Genomic DNA, 16,753 nt, shown 5'->3' on the forward strand with positions numbered 1-16,753 from the left:
TACTTTATATTTTTAAATTATAATACTTTCTAAGAGGGATGACGTAAGGAAGTATATTATCAATTATAAGTGCTCTCACTGTAATGAATTTGCAACATGATCTGTATAGTTGAAAGAACACAGTGTTTTGCAACAAGCATAATTCATTTTAAAAAAAGTCTATTTGATAGTAAGTAAATTCATTATCTTTTGTTATTTACTGATCCAAATTTATATCTATGATCTGAAATTTTTTGCTATTTCCTCTTTTTTTAATTTATATTTTTTATTTAGAGAGAGAGAGCACGTACACTTGCACACGAGCAGGGACAGAGGGGCAGAGGGAGAGGGACAGAAAATCCCAACAGACTCCACGCCCAGCTCAGAGCCTGATGTGGGGCTCAGTCTCAGCACCCTGAGATGATAAACTGAGCCAAGGCTGAGTTGGTCACTCAATCGACTAAGCCACCCAGGCACCTCTCCTCTTTTATTTTTGAAAAATGTTCCAAATTATTGCAATATTGTCTTAATTGATTATATGTACAGGTGTATGCTTCAAACCAAAAGATACTGATTTTTTTGGAGCTGCTTCATAAAAATTAGGAATGTATGTTTAACATAAATACATATTATTTTATTTAAGGCAAAATAAATAGGTTTCATTTTTTATTTATTTTTTAGAAGCACACTACAATAGTTAATTTTATTTGTTCAAGGGCTCATATTGCAACCATTAAACCAAGCATGGGCTTTGATTTTGTGAGCCCAGATTCCCATATTTAGGAAGATAAAAGCAAACTATGATCCATGTATATGAATGAAAAACTGAAGGCTCACAGTTAATCACATTATAATTTTAAATTTCTACAGCCTAGAAGCTGGAAGTCACAGATCTTTTAGGTCTTTCTGGATGTCCCACAAGGTATCTGTACTTTTTGTTTTGTTTTGTTTTGATTGTTTTGTTTTGTTTTGTTTTTTTATCTGTACTTTTCTTGAGCTGAGCAACCTCATCATCCTTCAGCTTCTGGTTGATCACACTGGTTAAGCCCTGAGCATTCAGGATACACGGGAGGCTCAGGAAGACTTTGTTCTCAGTGCCACACATCCCCTTCACCATCGTTGACACTGAATGAATCCTGGATGGATGTTTCAACATGGATTCAGTGAGATCAGCCACACTTAATCTAATAGCCCCGTTGGTATATCCTTATAGCTTGATGACTTCACAGGTACTTTCAACCACCGTCTTATGCACATCCTTCCAATTTTCACTGTCATCGTCTATTCCTATTTCTGGATTCATTTCCTGAAGAGAAATACCTGCCACATTCACTCCACTCCACATAGCCACACTTGAGTCCCCATGTTCTCCCAAAATCCAACAGCTGAGTGTTCCAGGGTCCTGCACTCAGTAGTGGGGATATCAGGAGTACAGAGTGATTTATTCATGTCCACAGAGCCAGACCGGTGAGGTTCCTGGCCTGCTCTTCCTTAGTCTTCTTTGCTGCCTCCTCTTCTTTTTCCCTACCTGTGATTATCACAGAGCCACAGGGTTCAGTTCCCTGAGTGAGGCATTTCTGTATTCTGTTCTTACTCCTGAGGGCACCTGATTGAATTTAATGACTCCAGACGCATATGCTTGGTTATAAAATAGGTAGTTCAAACTTATTACATCTGAAACAGAACTCTGGATTTTTATCATTAAAACGATTCTTCCCCAAGGTTTCTCCACCTGTCCAAATGACTTTACCATTCACACAGTGTTTATGCTCCAAACCTACAAGCAGCCTTGATTTCTTCCCTTTTCTTCACATCACTCAGTCCCATCAGCGGTTCTTGCCATTTCAACCTTGAAAATAATTAGGATCCTGACCACTTCTCCCTTCCCCTCCCTCTGCCATTTTAGTCCTAACCACTACCCCTTACCTCTAACTCTAAAGTACTGCAATAGCTTCTTAACGGAGACCTCTTGCCCTCCAGTTTTCCATAAGCAACTGGAGTAATTCTCTAAAAGTAAGTCGTATCATGTTTTCTTACTCAAAATCTCCCAATACTTTCCTACAAAACTCTTGACTATAGTTTACAAGGCCTTTTCTGACCTCATTTCCTACTGTTTTCTCATTCATTCTCTCTGAGCTATTCAAATCTGCATTTGAATGTTTTTCCAAATACCTTAGCTTGTTTCCCATAGAGCCTTAGCAAATTTATAGACATTTCTATTTCCTCTTCCTGGAGTGTTCTTCCTTCAGATAAATATTTATTCAAGTGCCATTATCATTAAGATCAGAATTTTTTTTTTTTAGAAAATGTATATTTTAATATATAACAGCTTCTGCAATGCTGGTGTGGTTATGGCTGTATAATTTTATGTTTAGAAACCAAAGATTAAAAAAAAAGAAACCAAAGATTACCATTAATAATTAATAGTAATGCAAAAGAAAAAAACGGACAACAATTCAGAAAGGATTTTGAGGCCTGCTAAGTTACAGAAAATGCCATTTGTGAAAAAGATGGGTGTAAATCTTTTATGAATGAAGCCTGAGTATTTCCATTCATTATTAGGAAAAAGTCCTGAGCAGAATTTCACATTATCTTTGAAAGTTATTTCAAATGCTCATATGCCCCCCAAGGGCTGCACAAAATTACCATTTAGCCTTAACCCAGGGTTATATGAAAAAGACATTGTGCCTTGTTATGAAATGACTGATTTTTGAAGATGAGATACGCATAGGTGAATGTTAGAAAATATTCCATAAATATGTGAAGTAGGAGGGGGAAAATATTCAATCATAATAATATGTATCATTGAAAACAAAATTCAGCTCTTTAGTATTAATTGGCAGTTACTTTCACTGGCACACCGAGTTTCCAAACATTGTCTATCTTAAAGTAAAATTAATTTCTGTTTCTATAAAAATAGCTGACACGTGGAATATACTTAATAGCCTACAAGTGTTTATACATACTACTTGATTTAACCCTTGGAACAACCCTGTGTGAGCCAAGCAGTATGGCAACTTGGTTTATAGGACTTTCTGAGAATCACACGACCAGCAAAAGTTTGAATTCATAATCAGCTCTTCTGATCCTGAAACCACCCTTCCATGGCAATGCCAGTGATTCTGAGTTCACCCAGCCAGACGAGAACAGGTCCAAAACACAGTGGCATCTATCTGTCTTAAGCATTTGTGAAGGACTCCATGTTCCTGTGTTCCTTGCATGATTGACTGAGTAGAGCTAAGTGTTTGATGATGTTGACCAGTCAAGATCTCAGGAACCTGATTGCAGTGGAGTCTGCTTAATATGATTGTTATATTTTCATGGTTTCCTGGGGAAGTCATAGGAATTATCAGTGGCAGGAAATACATGTTTTAGTCTTGGGTTTGTATAAAAAGATTCGGTTAGTACTTTGATTATTAACTTTGTAAGTGTGAAGGCAAAGTGATTTCAGCCCATTGACATTCTTTTCAACCTAATGAGAATAGGCATTCTCTGGCATATTCCCGGTAGAAAAACTGCCTTTCAGAGGCTAGGCTTCTGAAAACATCAGGATCCATGGAATAGGATTACCATAAAAATATTAAGTGTTAATGTGAACTCAAAAGCACTTATTATCAGTCTAGAAATTACTAGAAGCTGCTTTTTTATACTCTGACCAATGAGAATTTTAAACTTGAGTTTGTATTGCAAATAATTCTTTCAAATTGTTTTCAATAGTTATTTTAAGAAATAATAGTAAAGTCAGCAAAGACAAGTTTCTTTTTTTCTTATTAAGTAGGAAAATACAAAATATTCCATCATTTTCTAAACTCAAAAACCTAATTAAATTTTTTCCTTGAAAAAAATCTACATTTTAGTAAATTTGTTAAAACTACAGATGAATGCTTCCTTGTGAAAGGTGCTATAAAAGATATTAAAAGGTACAAGAAAACTCCATGGAGATAATACACGTGCATGCGTGTGGGCGCACACACACACACACACACACACACACACACACACACACACTTCTGTTGAAAATTTAGATGACAATATAAGAAATTACGTAGTGAGTACCAAATGATAGATACAGACAAGATATCCTAGACCTGTGTGCCAGCGATGATCAGAATTACCTTCCTGAAGGAGGTATGATTTGAACTTAGAATATGGTAGGAAGAGCTTTTCAATAAATTTTTTCTTAATTATTAAAGGCAAAGTGGAGAAAGTTAAGACTGCTTGGAACCTGAAAAAATATGTATATATGTAGTGAAGGAGAAAAAGATTTTAAATCTTAAAAAGACTGTAAATAGTAATAATAATAACAACAATGGGACATCTGTATAGAATTGCTAACACTTGTAGAATCTCAGCAAAATTACATGGAATTTCAGTGTTCTAATCCTGCTAATATTTAGTAGGTTTGGTTTTTGGTTTTTTTCTTTTTCCAAAACAAAAAGGTACCAGTGTATTTAGTTTTCATACTCAATACAAAAAAAGATTTTTGAAAGGCTACCAAAAACAATCTCAAATGACCAACAGCTGTCTTCTAGGTTATTGGTGAAGATGAACTTTGGTATTAATGTCCCTCGTGTTTGCATTCCTCCTCCCTGACATGTCCAACATTAATTGCATTTTAATGAAGACTGAATTAAACAGGTCCGTGAGCTGTGCCTGCGTGTTCCGTCTTCCCACAAATCATCACTGCAGCTCTGTTCATTTGCACCTCCCTTTGCCACATTTAAGTTGTCCAGTTTATTTTTCCCAACTTGGAAGTTTCTCTTCCCATAAAAGGTCAGATTTGGGTTAATGATCCCAAATACACAATCTTCTTTAGAATCCTTTTTCCATTTTTCAAAACTGATGAGTTATGACCCTTAATTAACTATGTGGTTGAAGCCTTGTACGGTGTTTCATGCTGACAGTATAGGAAGAGTGATCCCCCCAAAAGAAGAGATATTAGCAATGAGAAATGTCACACCTGATTACACAACCTGACATGTAATTAGTGCCCCTGGCTATTTTTTGAACCAATGATGGATGTGTCAATGGCCAGCATTAATTACTTACAACTTAGCACGCCTGTCGGTTAAGGACGTGCTCTGTATTCTTCATGAATCCTCACAATAGCTTCCTATGAGCCGCGCACCTCAGCACATACCTATTGTTGGTGTGCGCCCCGCTTTCCCGTGTTAGTCCCTCGAGAGAGAGGGGCCCATCACGTGGGTCATGATCGACCAGTAACTGCTTTGGATTTTTGCTGCCCGGGCAGGTCTGGATTATCTGGAGAATGTCTTGTATGTGTAGCGTGTACCCCAGCATTAACTAATAAAATAATAAAAGAGATCTTAAGTACATATACTCAAAAATAGATACCCAAACAATAGTTTGTTGGGTTTTTGTTACTTTGGAATATTTCGTGTAAATTTCTCCCTGCAAATTGACTTTGCTGTTTTCTCTTAACAGTTTGGGATCTTCGGAGACATGACTTAAATGCATTTATCTTGGATTTAAGAAGAACCTTAAAAATCTTTTTAGACATTACAAACACATGCAGGCACACACATTTGATATTTTGTGTTCTATATTTCATATATGATATATTGTATTTTTATAGAGGTGGTTTGTGGCATTGACAGTTGAGAAACACAGTATGTTATATTTTGGGGATATGATACATTGTACTTTGTCTCAGGCTGTTTTTCTCTAGTAAGTCAGGAGGAAAAAACTTTTGTTTGGTTCACCAGTATATCTCTGCATCTAGAAATATGCCTGGCATGTAATAGGCACTTAATAAATGTAATTAAAAAGCTAATGCTTTTATACAGCATGACTATAGTTAGCAACAACAACAAAAGCAAGTGCTTTTCAGTAAGAGGCTTATTGGGACCTTAATTTTATTTGTAGGTAAGTGAGTGTTTAGTTTAATCTTTGCTATTGTTCTAGTTTAAATAGTTTTACTAATTTTTAGTGATTAGAAAACTAGATCTTATTTTTGCTTTGTCTCTCCCTTTTTTTTTTTTTTAGGAAGAATCCCCAGCACAAGATAGAATACAGACATAGTACACTTCCAGGTAAGCAATTCTACTTCAGGAAACAAAATGAAACCTTCAAATGATTCTCTTGTTCAACCTAGATACAATTTCCAGTTATGTGAATTGTTTTAATCCCTGCTTCTATGAATTTGCTGATTTTAATGATTTTTCTTAGATTAGAACAAAGTGGTAATTTTTTTTAAATGCCAAATGTTTTCTGTAATCATTGCACAACCATATATATTTATCCTTGTATCCTTTAGAATTCTTTCACTGGCCAGTTCCTGAAAAAAAAAAAAAAATCTCAACCTAAGTGATAATGAGAACTTATTGACCTATTTAAGTGAAAAATCCAGAAGTAGGGATGGATTTAGACAAGATTTACTGCTTTGGCTCATTAGTAATGTCAGTAATGTCACCAAGGACCCAATTTTCTTCCATCATTCTGTCTTTAGAGGGGTCATTACCACCCTAAGACTGGCTCCTCTACCCAGGAAGGGACTATACGCATCCTTATTCAGTACCCGTGTTTGCATCTAAGGAGAGAGAGGGGATGAATAACTTTAGCTCTCATTATTCCTAGGAAAAATAGATGAAAAAAAATTTTTTTTATTAGTTTAGATCACATTCTTACTCTTGGATGAATCACTAAGACCACTGATTAGTTTACTCCACCTCTGGATCTAGGGTAGGTTCACCTTCAGAACCACAGGGAAAGGGAAGGAGGGAGGACAGAGGGCAGAGAATCGACCATCAAATGTCCTTGAGCCCAAGGCACAGCCACCTCGATCACCCTCCTCTTCCCCCTGCTTCCGAACTCGAATACTTTCTACCTTTAACAAATGCTGGCTCCTTCATATCATCTATATAATGCAGAGGCCAATTTGGTACACAGTATTTCTGCTCACAGAATGAGAGACTAAAGTGCGAATCCTGCAGGGCCCCTTGTCTGCGCATAAACAGCCCCCGCGGAACCAACAGGCAACAACCAGGAAGAGAATTCCACTCGAAGATTCTCATTGAAACACACTTTGAAGCTTTAGTATTTCAGACACAACTCATTTTATCTGAGCTAATAGTTGAATAAAGGGCCAGAGCAAGGGTGGTCACCACGAGAATGGAAGGATAGGATTAGATACAGTGGGATTTTGAAGGAAAAATCAGATTCGCCAACTAATTGGTTTGGGAGCTGGGATGACATAAAAGGAAAGGAAACAGTGATCACTCAGAATTATAATACAATTTATCAGGAGGCTGGGGATGATATTTACATACCGTGGAGATCAAGAAGAACCGCGTGGGGAGTTCATGTTTTTGTTTTCCAGTGTAAATGTTGAGTGTGAGGTGGGGTTCCATGGCTACACAGTAAGACAATACAATTTAATATAGTGCCAATGTTACAAAAACCGCATGAAACGCTTACTATTTAGCTTCTGATTTGTAACCCTCCTAAAACATTTCCTTCTCCAGAATTCTTCCACACATGCAGCAATTTATAGAGTGTATTTTGTTTTTTGTAGATTTGACTACTGTCCTCTATTACGCTTCTTGTATATCTGATTGATTTAAAATTTCACTAACTTTCCACACTTTTTTTAAAGAGTGCTGTGCTTTTGGCATAAGCTGTTGAATGCAAGAGTAACCAATGCCAGGAAACTTTTATGCTTTCTTAGCTACCTTACCTGTTAACAGCATTTAAAGAAATTATCATCAGCATTTTATTATCTGATTATCAGAGTCGTTCTGGCTTTTATTATTATGTGATATGTATTATTCTAGGGTATCGATACCATCCATGGCTGAAAATTTAGCTATCTACAATAGCTATTTTATTTTTTTTAAATGTTTTTTTAAAAATTTTATTTATTTATGATAGTCACAGAGAGAGAGAGAGGCAGAGACATAGGCAGAGGGAGAGGGAGAAGCAGGCTCCATGCACCGGGAAGCAGGCTCCATGCACCGGGAGCCCAATGTGGGATTCGATCCCGGGTCTCCAGGATCGTGCCCTGGGTCAAAGGCAGGCGCCAAACCGCTGTGCCACCCAGGGATCCCTACAATAGCTATTTTAATATTCCTCTAGTTCTGCAATTATTTGCACACATTTGCTTATATATACTTTTCTTCCAGCAGTAGAACCCATAGTTCTAGAAAGCTATTATAGAAATTAATGGAACTTAAATAAGATTCTACAAACTGGGATCCCTGGGTGGCGCAGCAGTTTGGCGCCTGCCTTTGGCCCAGGGCGTGATCCTGGAGACCCGGGATCGAATCCCACATCGGGCTCCCGGTGCATGGAGCCTGCTTCTCCCTCTGCCTGTGTCTCTGCCTCTCTCTCTCTCTCTCTCTCTCTCTCTCTCTCTCTCTCTATCATAAATAAATAAAAATTAAAAAAAATTTAAAAAAAAAGATTCTACAAACTGCTGCTTAGTGTGGGGAAAGTGGAGAGATTTGGGGATACGAAAAAGGCAAGTGCAATGGGATCTAAAAAGAGAAATAAACTTCATGTAAATAGAGTCGATCAGAATAGACAAGCTGCTTTTCCAAGGCTAAATTATGAATACCCAACTCATGGCTTGGTGCATGAGAAAGATGAGTATTTAGTAGTAAAATGAAGTATTTAAAAAAGTGTTTATTCTTATGGTGTGGAGTACATTTTCATCTTTAGAATATTGGGCCAAAAGTTTTTTTACTTAATGAGAATTACTATCCTAATTAGTCCTCAGATTTACTGGAAAAGAAAGGAAAATAAAATCTGAAGAGTTATTGATGTTAAGCTGTAAATCTGCTATGAGGCATCTCTTAGATGTCATCTGAGGTGACAGGCTTAGATCCTGACACCAGAAACCTATTTTGAAAAATCAGCAATTTGGAGTGATCTTTTCTCTCTGCTAAAACCAGCATGTCTTCCAACGTACATTTGACATTTTGTACTCTTCACTAGCTCTTCAGACTTATGTTCTTGGGGTAAGAATTGACAGTGAAATTTTAAACTGTGAAGGAAAGTTTAGATACAAATTTAGGAATTATTCTGATATTGCACATTCCTCTACATGAAAAGTAAGAAATCACCACCTAACATCAAATAATTAATCTCATATTGTTTTAAACATGTTTCAAGAGTTTGTTACTTTTGTAAGCGTGATTATTTTCCATCATGAAAGTCCAGTGTTAATCCATCAGTTTTTAAAAACAAGTGACAGCCTATTTCTCCTGTGCTGCTGCATGCAGTCAAGCTGTCAGTACATTCCCTACATTTCATATGATTTCACTGACTTGTAGAGAAAATGAAGATTCTTACTTTGGCCTTAAAATTAGAACTTCGGAGTCAGAAAGGATTTTTGAAGTAATTTAATCAACATCCTTTGACTCATAGATAAAAACATAAATTCCATTAAGCCATTAAGTTAAGTGACTTGTTCATTGTTTATGGGCTTGTTTATGACCCAGATCTTTGGGCTTCTACTCCCCAGTCCGTCTGTCTTCTTTCTCTTAAACCACAGCTGCTTTTTAAAGAGACTTTTTGTTGGATGAGGGGAATGGGCAACCACATAAGAACAGCAATAACTAGCAGCGAGAAACTCCCGAGTGAAGATAGAGAAAAAAAATTAATTTCATGTGAGCTCACCTGGATTTGGAAGAAAGAAGCTCACTTCTGATTTTCTCAGACACACTTAAGACTTGTATTTCAGGGGCGCCTGGGTGGTTCAGTTGGGTAAGCAACAGACCCTTGATTTCTGCACAGGTCATGATTTCGGGCTCATGAGATCCAGCTCCACAGCAGGCTCCTCATCAACTCTGTGCTGGGCATGGAGCCTACTTAAGATTTCTCCCTCTCCCTCTGCCCCACTCCACCTTGGGTACTCTCCCACCAAAAAATTACTCCCCCTGCCAAAAAATTATATTTCAAATCAGCTAGTCATTATATAAGTGAATGTTATACGTAAGCACTTGTTTTTTTCAAAAATGCATTATGCTCTTTAATTCTGTGGAAATCTATTGGACATCATAACTACAAAAAAAAACATAAAAATTATGTTTTGTTATTGAGTAGAAATATTAAACAGCTCCTGCTATGTCCCCTGTTATTATTTTTGCCCTTTAATAAGCTTTTCACCAACCATGACATTCTCTGTATGATACTGGAGCCTTGGCTTGGGATAGTCTGCGATGCGACGCCTCATGAGTGTTGCCTGGTTCTCCAACCAGCCAGCTTCCTTGCATGAGAAGCTTTCTTTGAGAATTTTATAAAGCAAACAGTTTTTAGGAAGGTTTATGTGAACTTTACTACTTTCGTCACTTTTAATCCAGATATTTATACTGTATGTTTCAGCTTGCCCAGTTAGAGACTACATGTGTGGGGCTTTTTTGTTTTGTTTTGTTTTTTTTGAAGAAAGCTTTCAGTGTTCTTTAGTTCCCTTTTGCATAAAAACTTATTTTGTGGCAAAGACAGGCATTTTATTCCTAAGTTAAGTGCTAGTCATATTTAGTTCAGAACCTTACTTCCTGAGTTTATTCCCATGATTCAGGAAATCATGTAATAATTCAGATCGACAAGTGTACTCATTCAAAGCACTTTCCAAATAAGTAAAGTTTCACTAACTGCATGCCCGGATTACACTGAAAGGCAGAAACTATTATTTTGCTAAAAGCACCTTCAGCAATTAAAAAACAAAACAAAACATAAGCCTAAACTTCCTTCTCCCTGGCATTTACATTGTGGAATATTTGAAGTTACTAATTGAATTTGCTAAACAGGATCCATTGTAATGGATTCCAGAGGGATGGTCACAGGTCCATATCTAATACCCTGTTAAGTGTGGGAGCAATGCTGCTAACAAAGGACAAAGGGCTGACTTTGCCTTTGTCATGGGTTGGCTCTTCGGGTGCTTCTACTTAAAGCACAAAATACCTGTTCATGTGAAGTGAGATGGATGAAATTTGGCCACCAGCTACATGGAGTTCTGTTATGGATTCCGCTTTTTGTAGATTCCGAACCTCCTATTTAAAGGAATATGAGGGAGCCCTGGGTGGCGCAGCGGTTTAGCGCCTGCCTTTGGCCCAGGGCGCGATCCTGGAGACCTGGGATTGAATCCCACGTCGGGCTCCCGGTGCATGGAGCCTGCTTCCCCCTCTGCCTGTGTCTCTGCCTCTCTCTCTCACTGTGTGCCTATCATAAAAAATTTTAAATAAAAGAAAAAAAGAAAAAAAAAGGAATATGAATGTGATGTTTATATAAATGGGGATTTGATAGATATAAATGATTTTTTGAGGGAACAAATAACATGACCTTATTGCTCAAGAAATGAGCCTGGGGCGGCCGGGGTGGCTCAACAGTTTAGCGCTGCCTTCAGCCCAGGGCGTGATCCTGGAGACCCGGGATGGAGTCCCACGTCGGGCTCCCCGCATGGAGCCTGCTTCTCCCTCTGCCTGTGTCTCTGCCTCTCTCTCTCTCTCTCTCTCTCTCTCTCTGCATCTCTAATGAATAAATAAATAAAATCTTAAAAGAAAAGAAATGAGCCTGCCCAGTAAGTTGCTAAAGACTTCCAGGGTTCATTGAGGCTTAGCCCCTTCAGTTAGGTTTTAGATAAATGTCTTTAATATAATTCATTATATTGACAGTCAAGCTAAGTGATTAAAAGCCGGGGTGTGGTTAAGCATCTGCCTTCAGCTCAGGTCATTATCCCAGGGTCCTGGGGTGGAGCCCCATGTCACACTCCCTGCTGAAGGGGGAGCCTGGTTCTTCCTCTCCCACTCCCCTTGCCTGTGCACGCTCGCGTGCTCTCTCTCTAATGAATACATGAAAAGTCTTTTTAAAATGTAGGTTAGAATAAGGGTTTCTGTAAAACTAAAGGTATTCAGTTGATTTGCAATTTGTTGATTTGTTCAACTGTTCATATATTTAACAAATATATATCTTTTTTTTAAATTTTTATTTATTTATGATAGTCACAGAGAGAGAGAGAGGCAGAGACACAGGCAGAGGGAGAAGCAGGCTCCATGCCCCGGGAGCCCGATGTGGGATTCGATCCCGGGTCTCCAGGATCGCGCCCTGGGTCAAAGGCAGGCGCCAAACCGCTGCGCCACCCAGGGATCCCTAACAAATATATATCTTAAGTGTCTTCTATGTGTTAGGCATTGTAGGAGCTGAGGAGACAATAGAGGCAACACCTCACTCTTGTAGAATTTCACAAAGGTGGGCAGGGCGCATGTAAACAGCTGTGTGATGTCGTGTTTGATAACTGCTAAGAAGAAAAAGTTGTGTAAGAGGACAGATGGCAGGGGTGTGTGTGGTGAGGGACAGGTGCCATTTCAGATAGGATCGTGAAAGGACTCGATAATTTGACACAAGGGCTGAGGCTTGAAGGGGACAGCAAGACAGGTGATTATCTGAGGGACGACTGTGCCAGGCAGGGGGAACGGTGACTCCAGAAGCCCTCGAGATGATCCAAGGCTGCTTATACTATTCAAGGAGCAGTAGAAAAAGAGTAGAATTACAAGAGAATAAGCAAGGAGTAGCAGATGAGATCAGAAAAGCTGGTGGTGGGCCAGTGGTATAGGGTCTAAGAGGCCACGACCTACAAGTAAGACCTTGAGATTTAATTCAGACTGAGGTAGAAAGCTATTGGAAGGTTCGGCTTCTCTGTGGAGAGCAGACAAGAGTGGAAGCCAGAAACTAGTTAGTAAACATTGGAATTGACTGAAGAAAGAAGATGATGGCATGGGGACCAGAGAATGGAGTAGATCTAGTGAGAAGTGGCAGATAGATTTTGATGGCAGAGCCAATAGGATCTCTGGACATACTGGATATGGAGTGTTCAGGGGGAGGCTATTCAAGGACGGCTCCAAGATTCTTGGAAGGTTGGAGAAATCATATGCTCAAGAGTGATAAGAGAATGACCAGATTTGGTGAAGCACCTCAAGAATTGTGTTCTGGAAATATTACGTTTCAGATGCCTGTGCATCGTGCACTGAGTAGGCCGTGAGATAGAGGAGTCTGGAATTCGGGTGGTGGTCAGGGCCGAGGTTATACGTTTGGGAATTCAGGATATAAGACTGGACTGTGTTAGAGAAGAGGTCCCAGCCAGAAACTTGAACACTCCAGAACCTAGAGGTTGGGCAGATGAGGAGGAGCCAGCAAAGGACCCTGAGAAGGAAGAGCCAGATAAAGCAGGAGGAGAACCTGAAGTTTCTTCATTCAGCTTTATGGATGTTGCTCTTATAAATCTGCTAGAGTAATTTCTGAATCTGAAAGGACACACTTCACTGTGACATCACTAGGTACGTATAGGAGGTCCGTCCAGAGCAGAATGCCCAGGAGCAGAGATGGTGATGGGCTTTCCTCCTCCCTCCTTTGCCATCTGCAAACTACCCTCGAAATGTTCTTTTAAATGTTCCCCATCCTGAAAGTTTTATGGGAAATTGAGATTAGCTAGACATAACACATGCCCTTAGGATGCTTACAGGAGATGAGAAATGTCTACAAGTAAATACAATGCTAATTTCCCCCGAGGCACTGACGTGCTGCTCACGCCAATGAGAACCGTGCACATCCTTATGTAGCCTTCCTGGCCTGGGCCACCGAGGAACCCAGGGGGAAACCTGAGGCTCCGTTTCTAATAATCATGGTAAAACCGAAGGCTGACATGTTTACGTTCTGGTTTTTATGTTATCTTAGTTCCTACTTTTATTTGTTTGTTTTGTTTTGTTTTGTTTTTTATGACCACATTATTATAAGCTGTCTCAAGTCCTCTCTGCAAATGAATGGCGATACTAAGAAAGATGTAAATGTCTGGCCTGTGGGAGTTAAGAGGACAGATAAATTATTTTTTTGTCATCCGACGTTTTTTCCTTCTCAAATTTCTTGAATTTCATTTAAGTCACATCTATCTATTGTGAACATTTTAGGAGGAAGTCAAGTAAAGCATACACAGAAGTACAAGTGGTGATTTTTAGACCCATATGTTGATCATAGGAATTGTCTCCTGCTATTCAGAGATTTCCAGATAGAATCTTCCTGTTTTTCTTTCTTTCTTTCTTTCTTTCTTTCTTTCTTTCTTTCTTTCTTTCTTTCTTTCTTTCTTTCTTTCTTTCTTTCTTTCTTTCTTTTCTTCTTTCTTTCTTTCTTTTCTTTCTTTTTTTTCTTTCTTTCTTTCTTTCTTTTCTTTCTTTCTTTCTTTATTTCTTTCTTTCTTTTTCTTTTCTTTCTTTTTTATGATTTTACTTATTTATTCATGAGAGACCCAGAGAGAGGGTCTTCCTGTTTTTCTTTCTTTCTTTCTTTCTTTCTTTCTTTCTTTCTTTCTTTCTTTCTTTTCTTCTTTCTTTCTTTCTTTTCTTTCTTTTCTTTCTTTCTTTCTTTCTTTTCTTTCTTTCTTTCTTTATTTCTTTCTTTCTTTTTCTTTTCTTTCTTTTTTATGATTTTACTTATTTATTCATGAGAGACCCAGAGAGAGGGGCGGAGACACAGGCAGAATCTTCCTGTTTTTCTTTCTTTCTTTCTTTCTTTCTTTCTTTCTTTCTTTCTTTTCTTCTTTCTTTCTTTCTTTTCTTTCTTTTTTTTCTTTCTTTCTTTCTTTTCTTTCTTTCTTTCTTTATTTCTTTCTTTCTTTTTCTTTTCTTTCTTTTTTATGATTTTACTTATTTATTCATGAGAGACCCAGAGAGAGGGGCGGAGACACAGGCAGAGGGAGAAGCAGGCTCCCTGTGGGGAGCCCGATGCTGGACTCGGTCCTGAACCGACCCCGGGGTCACGCCCTGAGCCGAAGGCAGAGGCTCAACCGTTGAGGCCCCAGGTGACCCTTGATTGTGATGTTGTTAAGGAACTGTTATTAGGAATCTCACAGGACATTTTATTTATTTATTTATTTATTTATTTATTTATTTATTTATTTTACTTACAGGACATTTTAATTTTAGGAGTCTCATGGTAGGAAAAGTTAGAATCAAATAAATGTTAAAAAAAAAAAAACAGAATTCTAACAGAGTACTTTTATCTGCCTTTCTAGAAATTTGTGGTGCTTAGTGTTGTCTTAAGTAAAATCAGTCCTTGTCAGAGAAAGACATCGTGCAATTCCATGTCCCTACGCCCGGGTTTGAGTGGCGATTGATACGTTGTGTACCGAATGGGTTTGTTTCTTTTTTTTCTCCCAGTGAGAAGCATGTCAGATGAAGACGGAGATAACGGTGGGCAGCCCAGTGAGTGCGGCCTCAACGACAGCTTTGTTGGTGATGAGGAAGAGGACTATGAACCCACAGATGAAGATTCTGACTGGGAACCAGAACAAGAAGACCAGGAGCAGGAAGATGTAGAGGAGCTTTTAAAGGAAGCAAAAAAGTTCATGAAAAGGAAAAAGTAACTTTTTTCAGCGATGATATATGGCTCACATTTAGTCTTTACGGAAAAAATTCAGGAACTAAGGAAGCACTTAAGTGACCATTGTTTTCCTTCTTTTTATGGTCGTGACTTTGCTATGGACTCTTCGTGAAGGAAACGCTGATACGTCGGCCCTCAGTGTAGCGGATGGAGTTTGTTTTTGTTGCCTTGCTTTTTCTGTCCTGTTTAAAGCATCTGGAAAGAGGAGGCAGAGAGTTAAAGAGAAATAAGTGATATTTTTCATATATTTTTGTGTTGGGAATAAACAGAAAGCCATAAGTCGCACAAAGCTTTGGCCCTGTTCCTTTTTTCCAAAGACCCTCAGTTTGAGTACCGCGAGGCAAGCGGAAGCCGGCCAACCACGGCGCGGGCAGCGGAACTTGCCTCCTTCCTTGCTATCGAAGCAATTCTTCAGGCAGAACCAGGCTTTGGAAAATGACAGCCTGTTATTTTTCTAGTGCCCTGGATATGAGCTTTATGACCTCATTCACTACTTTTGTTCTTTGAAACTTGGGGAAATCATTATCAAATGGCTGCTGAGAATGTATTCACCTGGACCGTGGAACTGTCACCATATGCCGGGAATGTTGCCTTGTGCCTCACGTCGGTAATTTACTCTGTGTCTGAATTTAAAAGTAGGAAAGTCCAAAGGATTTGACACTTTATTTTTTCAAAACTAAAGTCCTGCGTGGTTATTTTAACTCCCTGTGTTCTGTCTCTACATTAAAAGATACAAAAATTATTTTTAACCATAATTCTCAGATGACGTTGGTTCTTTTGTCCTCAGATAAAGGCAGCAAGCTGTCTGCTAGTGTTCAAGATTCTGGGCTTTTATTTCAAGAAGAAACCCCTTATTCTCCAATTTTATGAAGTATATATCTCTGTTCTCAAACTACTTTAGGCCCCGTAATACTCTTCATTTTAGGTGACTTAGAATCTTTGAAATCCAGTTTAGAATCTTTCATAGTAGTTGGGTATGTGAGCGCCGCGGTAGGCATAGTATTGACGTCATAAATTGCTATGCTAAGTGTCCTTGCTAAACACTAATATTTTCTAAGACAATCTAGAAATTTATATCTTAAAAGGGCAAGACAGATTTATAATGGTTTTCTCAGTGTTTCTGAATGTCTTTCAAAGTTAGTTGTGTAATATTAAAATTAGCTTAAGCTGCCCAAGACAAGATAAATATTTCTTTAGACCTATTATTCTGACTTTACCTCTGTTATTTGGGAACTCGTGTCCCTTCCAATGTCCCTTTAGTCTTGGGGGCTCGACAGACCTCTGAACTTATTTTCATCCCTGCACCGACTTAATCCTTCGAGTGTTTTTTAATCTGCTCATAGATATATCCTGAAAGAATTGAAAACATGTCCACACAAAAACATGT

At 38.5% G+C, this 16,753-nt stretch overlaps 1 protein-coding gene across 2 annotated transcripts in view; it reads left to right on the forward strand.

The window, feature by feature from the left end:
- Positions 1-16,513, forward strand: part of APLF (aprataxin and PNKP like factor) — a 69,595-nt gene extending 53,082 nt beyond the window's left edge. Inside the window, exons 9-11 of one of the 2 annotated variants that reach the window (XM_055329203.1) lie at positions 850-901; positions 5,986-6,032; positions 15,144-15,279. In XM_055329203.1, coding sequence (XP_055185178.1) covers positions 850-901; positions 5,986-6,021 — 88 coding nt within the window. In that variant the 3' untranslated portion in view covers positions 6,022-6,032; positions 15,144-15,279. Of the gene's footprint in view, positions 1-849; positions 902-5,985; positions 6,033-15,143 lie in introns of both variants that reach the window. The other variant, XM_055329202.1, reaches the window with a different exon arrangement.
- Positions 16,514-16,753: the final 240 nt, after the last annotated feature.

The sequence above is a fragment of the Nyctereutes procyonoides genome, unplaced genomic scaffold (assembly GCF_905146905.1).
Source record: "Nyctereutes procyonoides isolate TBG_1078 unplaced genomic scaffold, NYPRO_anot_genome, whole genome shotgun sequence".
Classification (NCBI taxonomy): domain Eukaryota; kingdom Metazoa; phylum Chordata; class Mammalia; order Carnivora; family Canidae; genus Nyctereutes; species Nyctereutes procyonoides.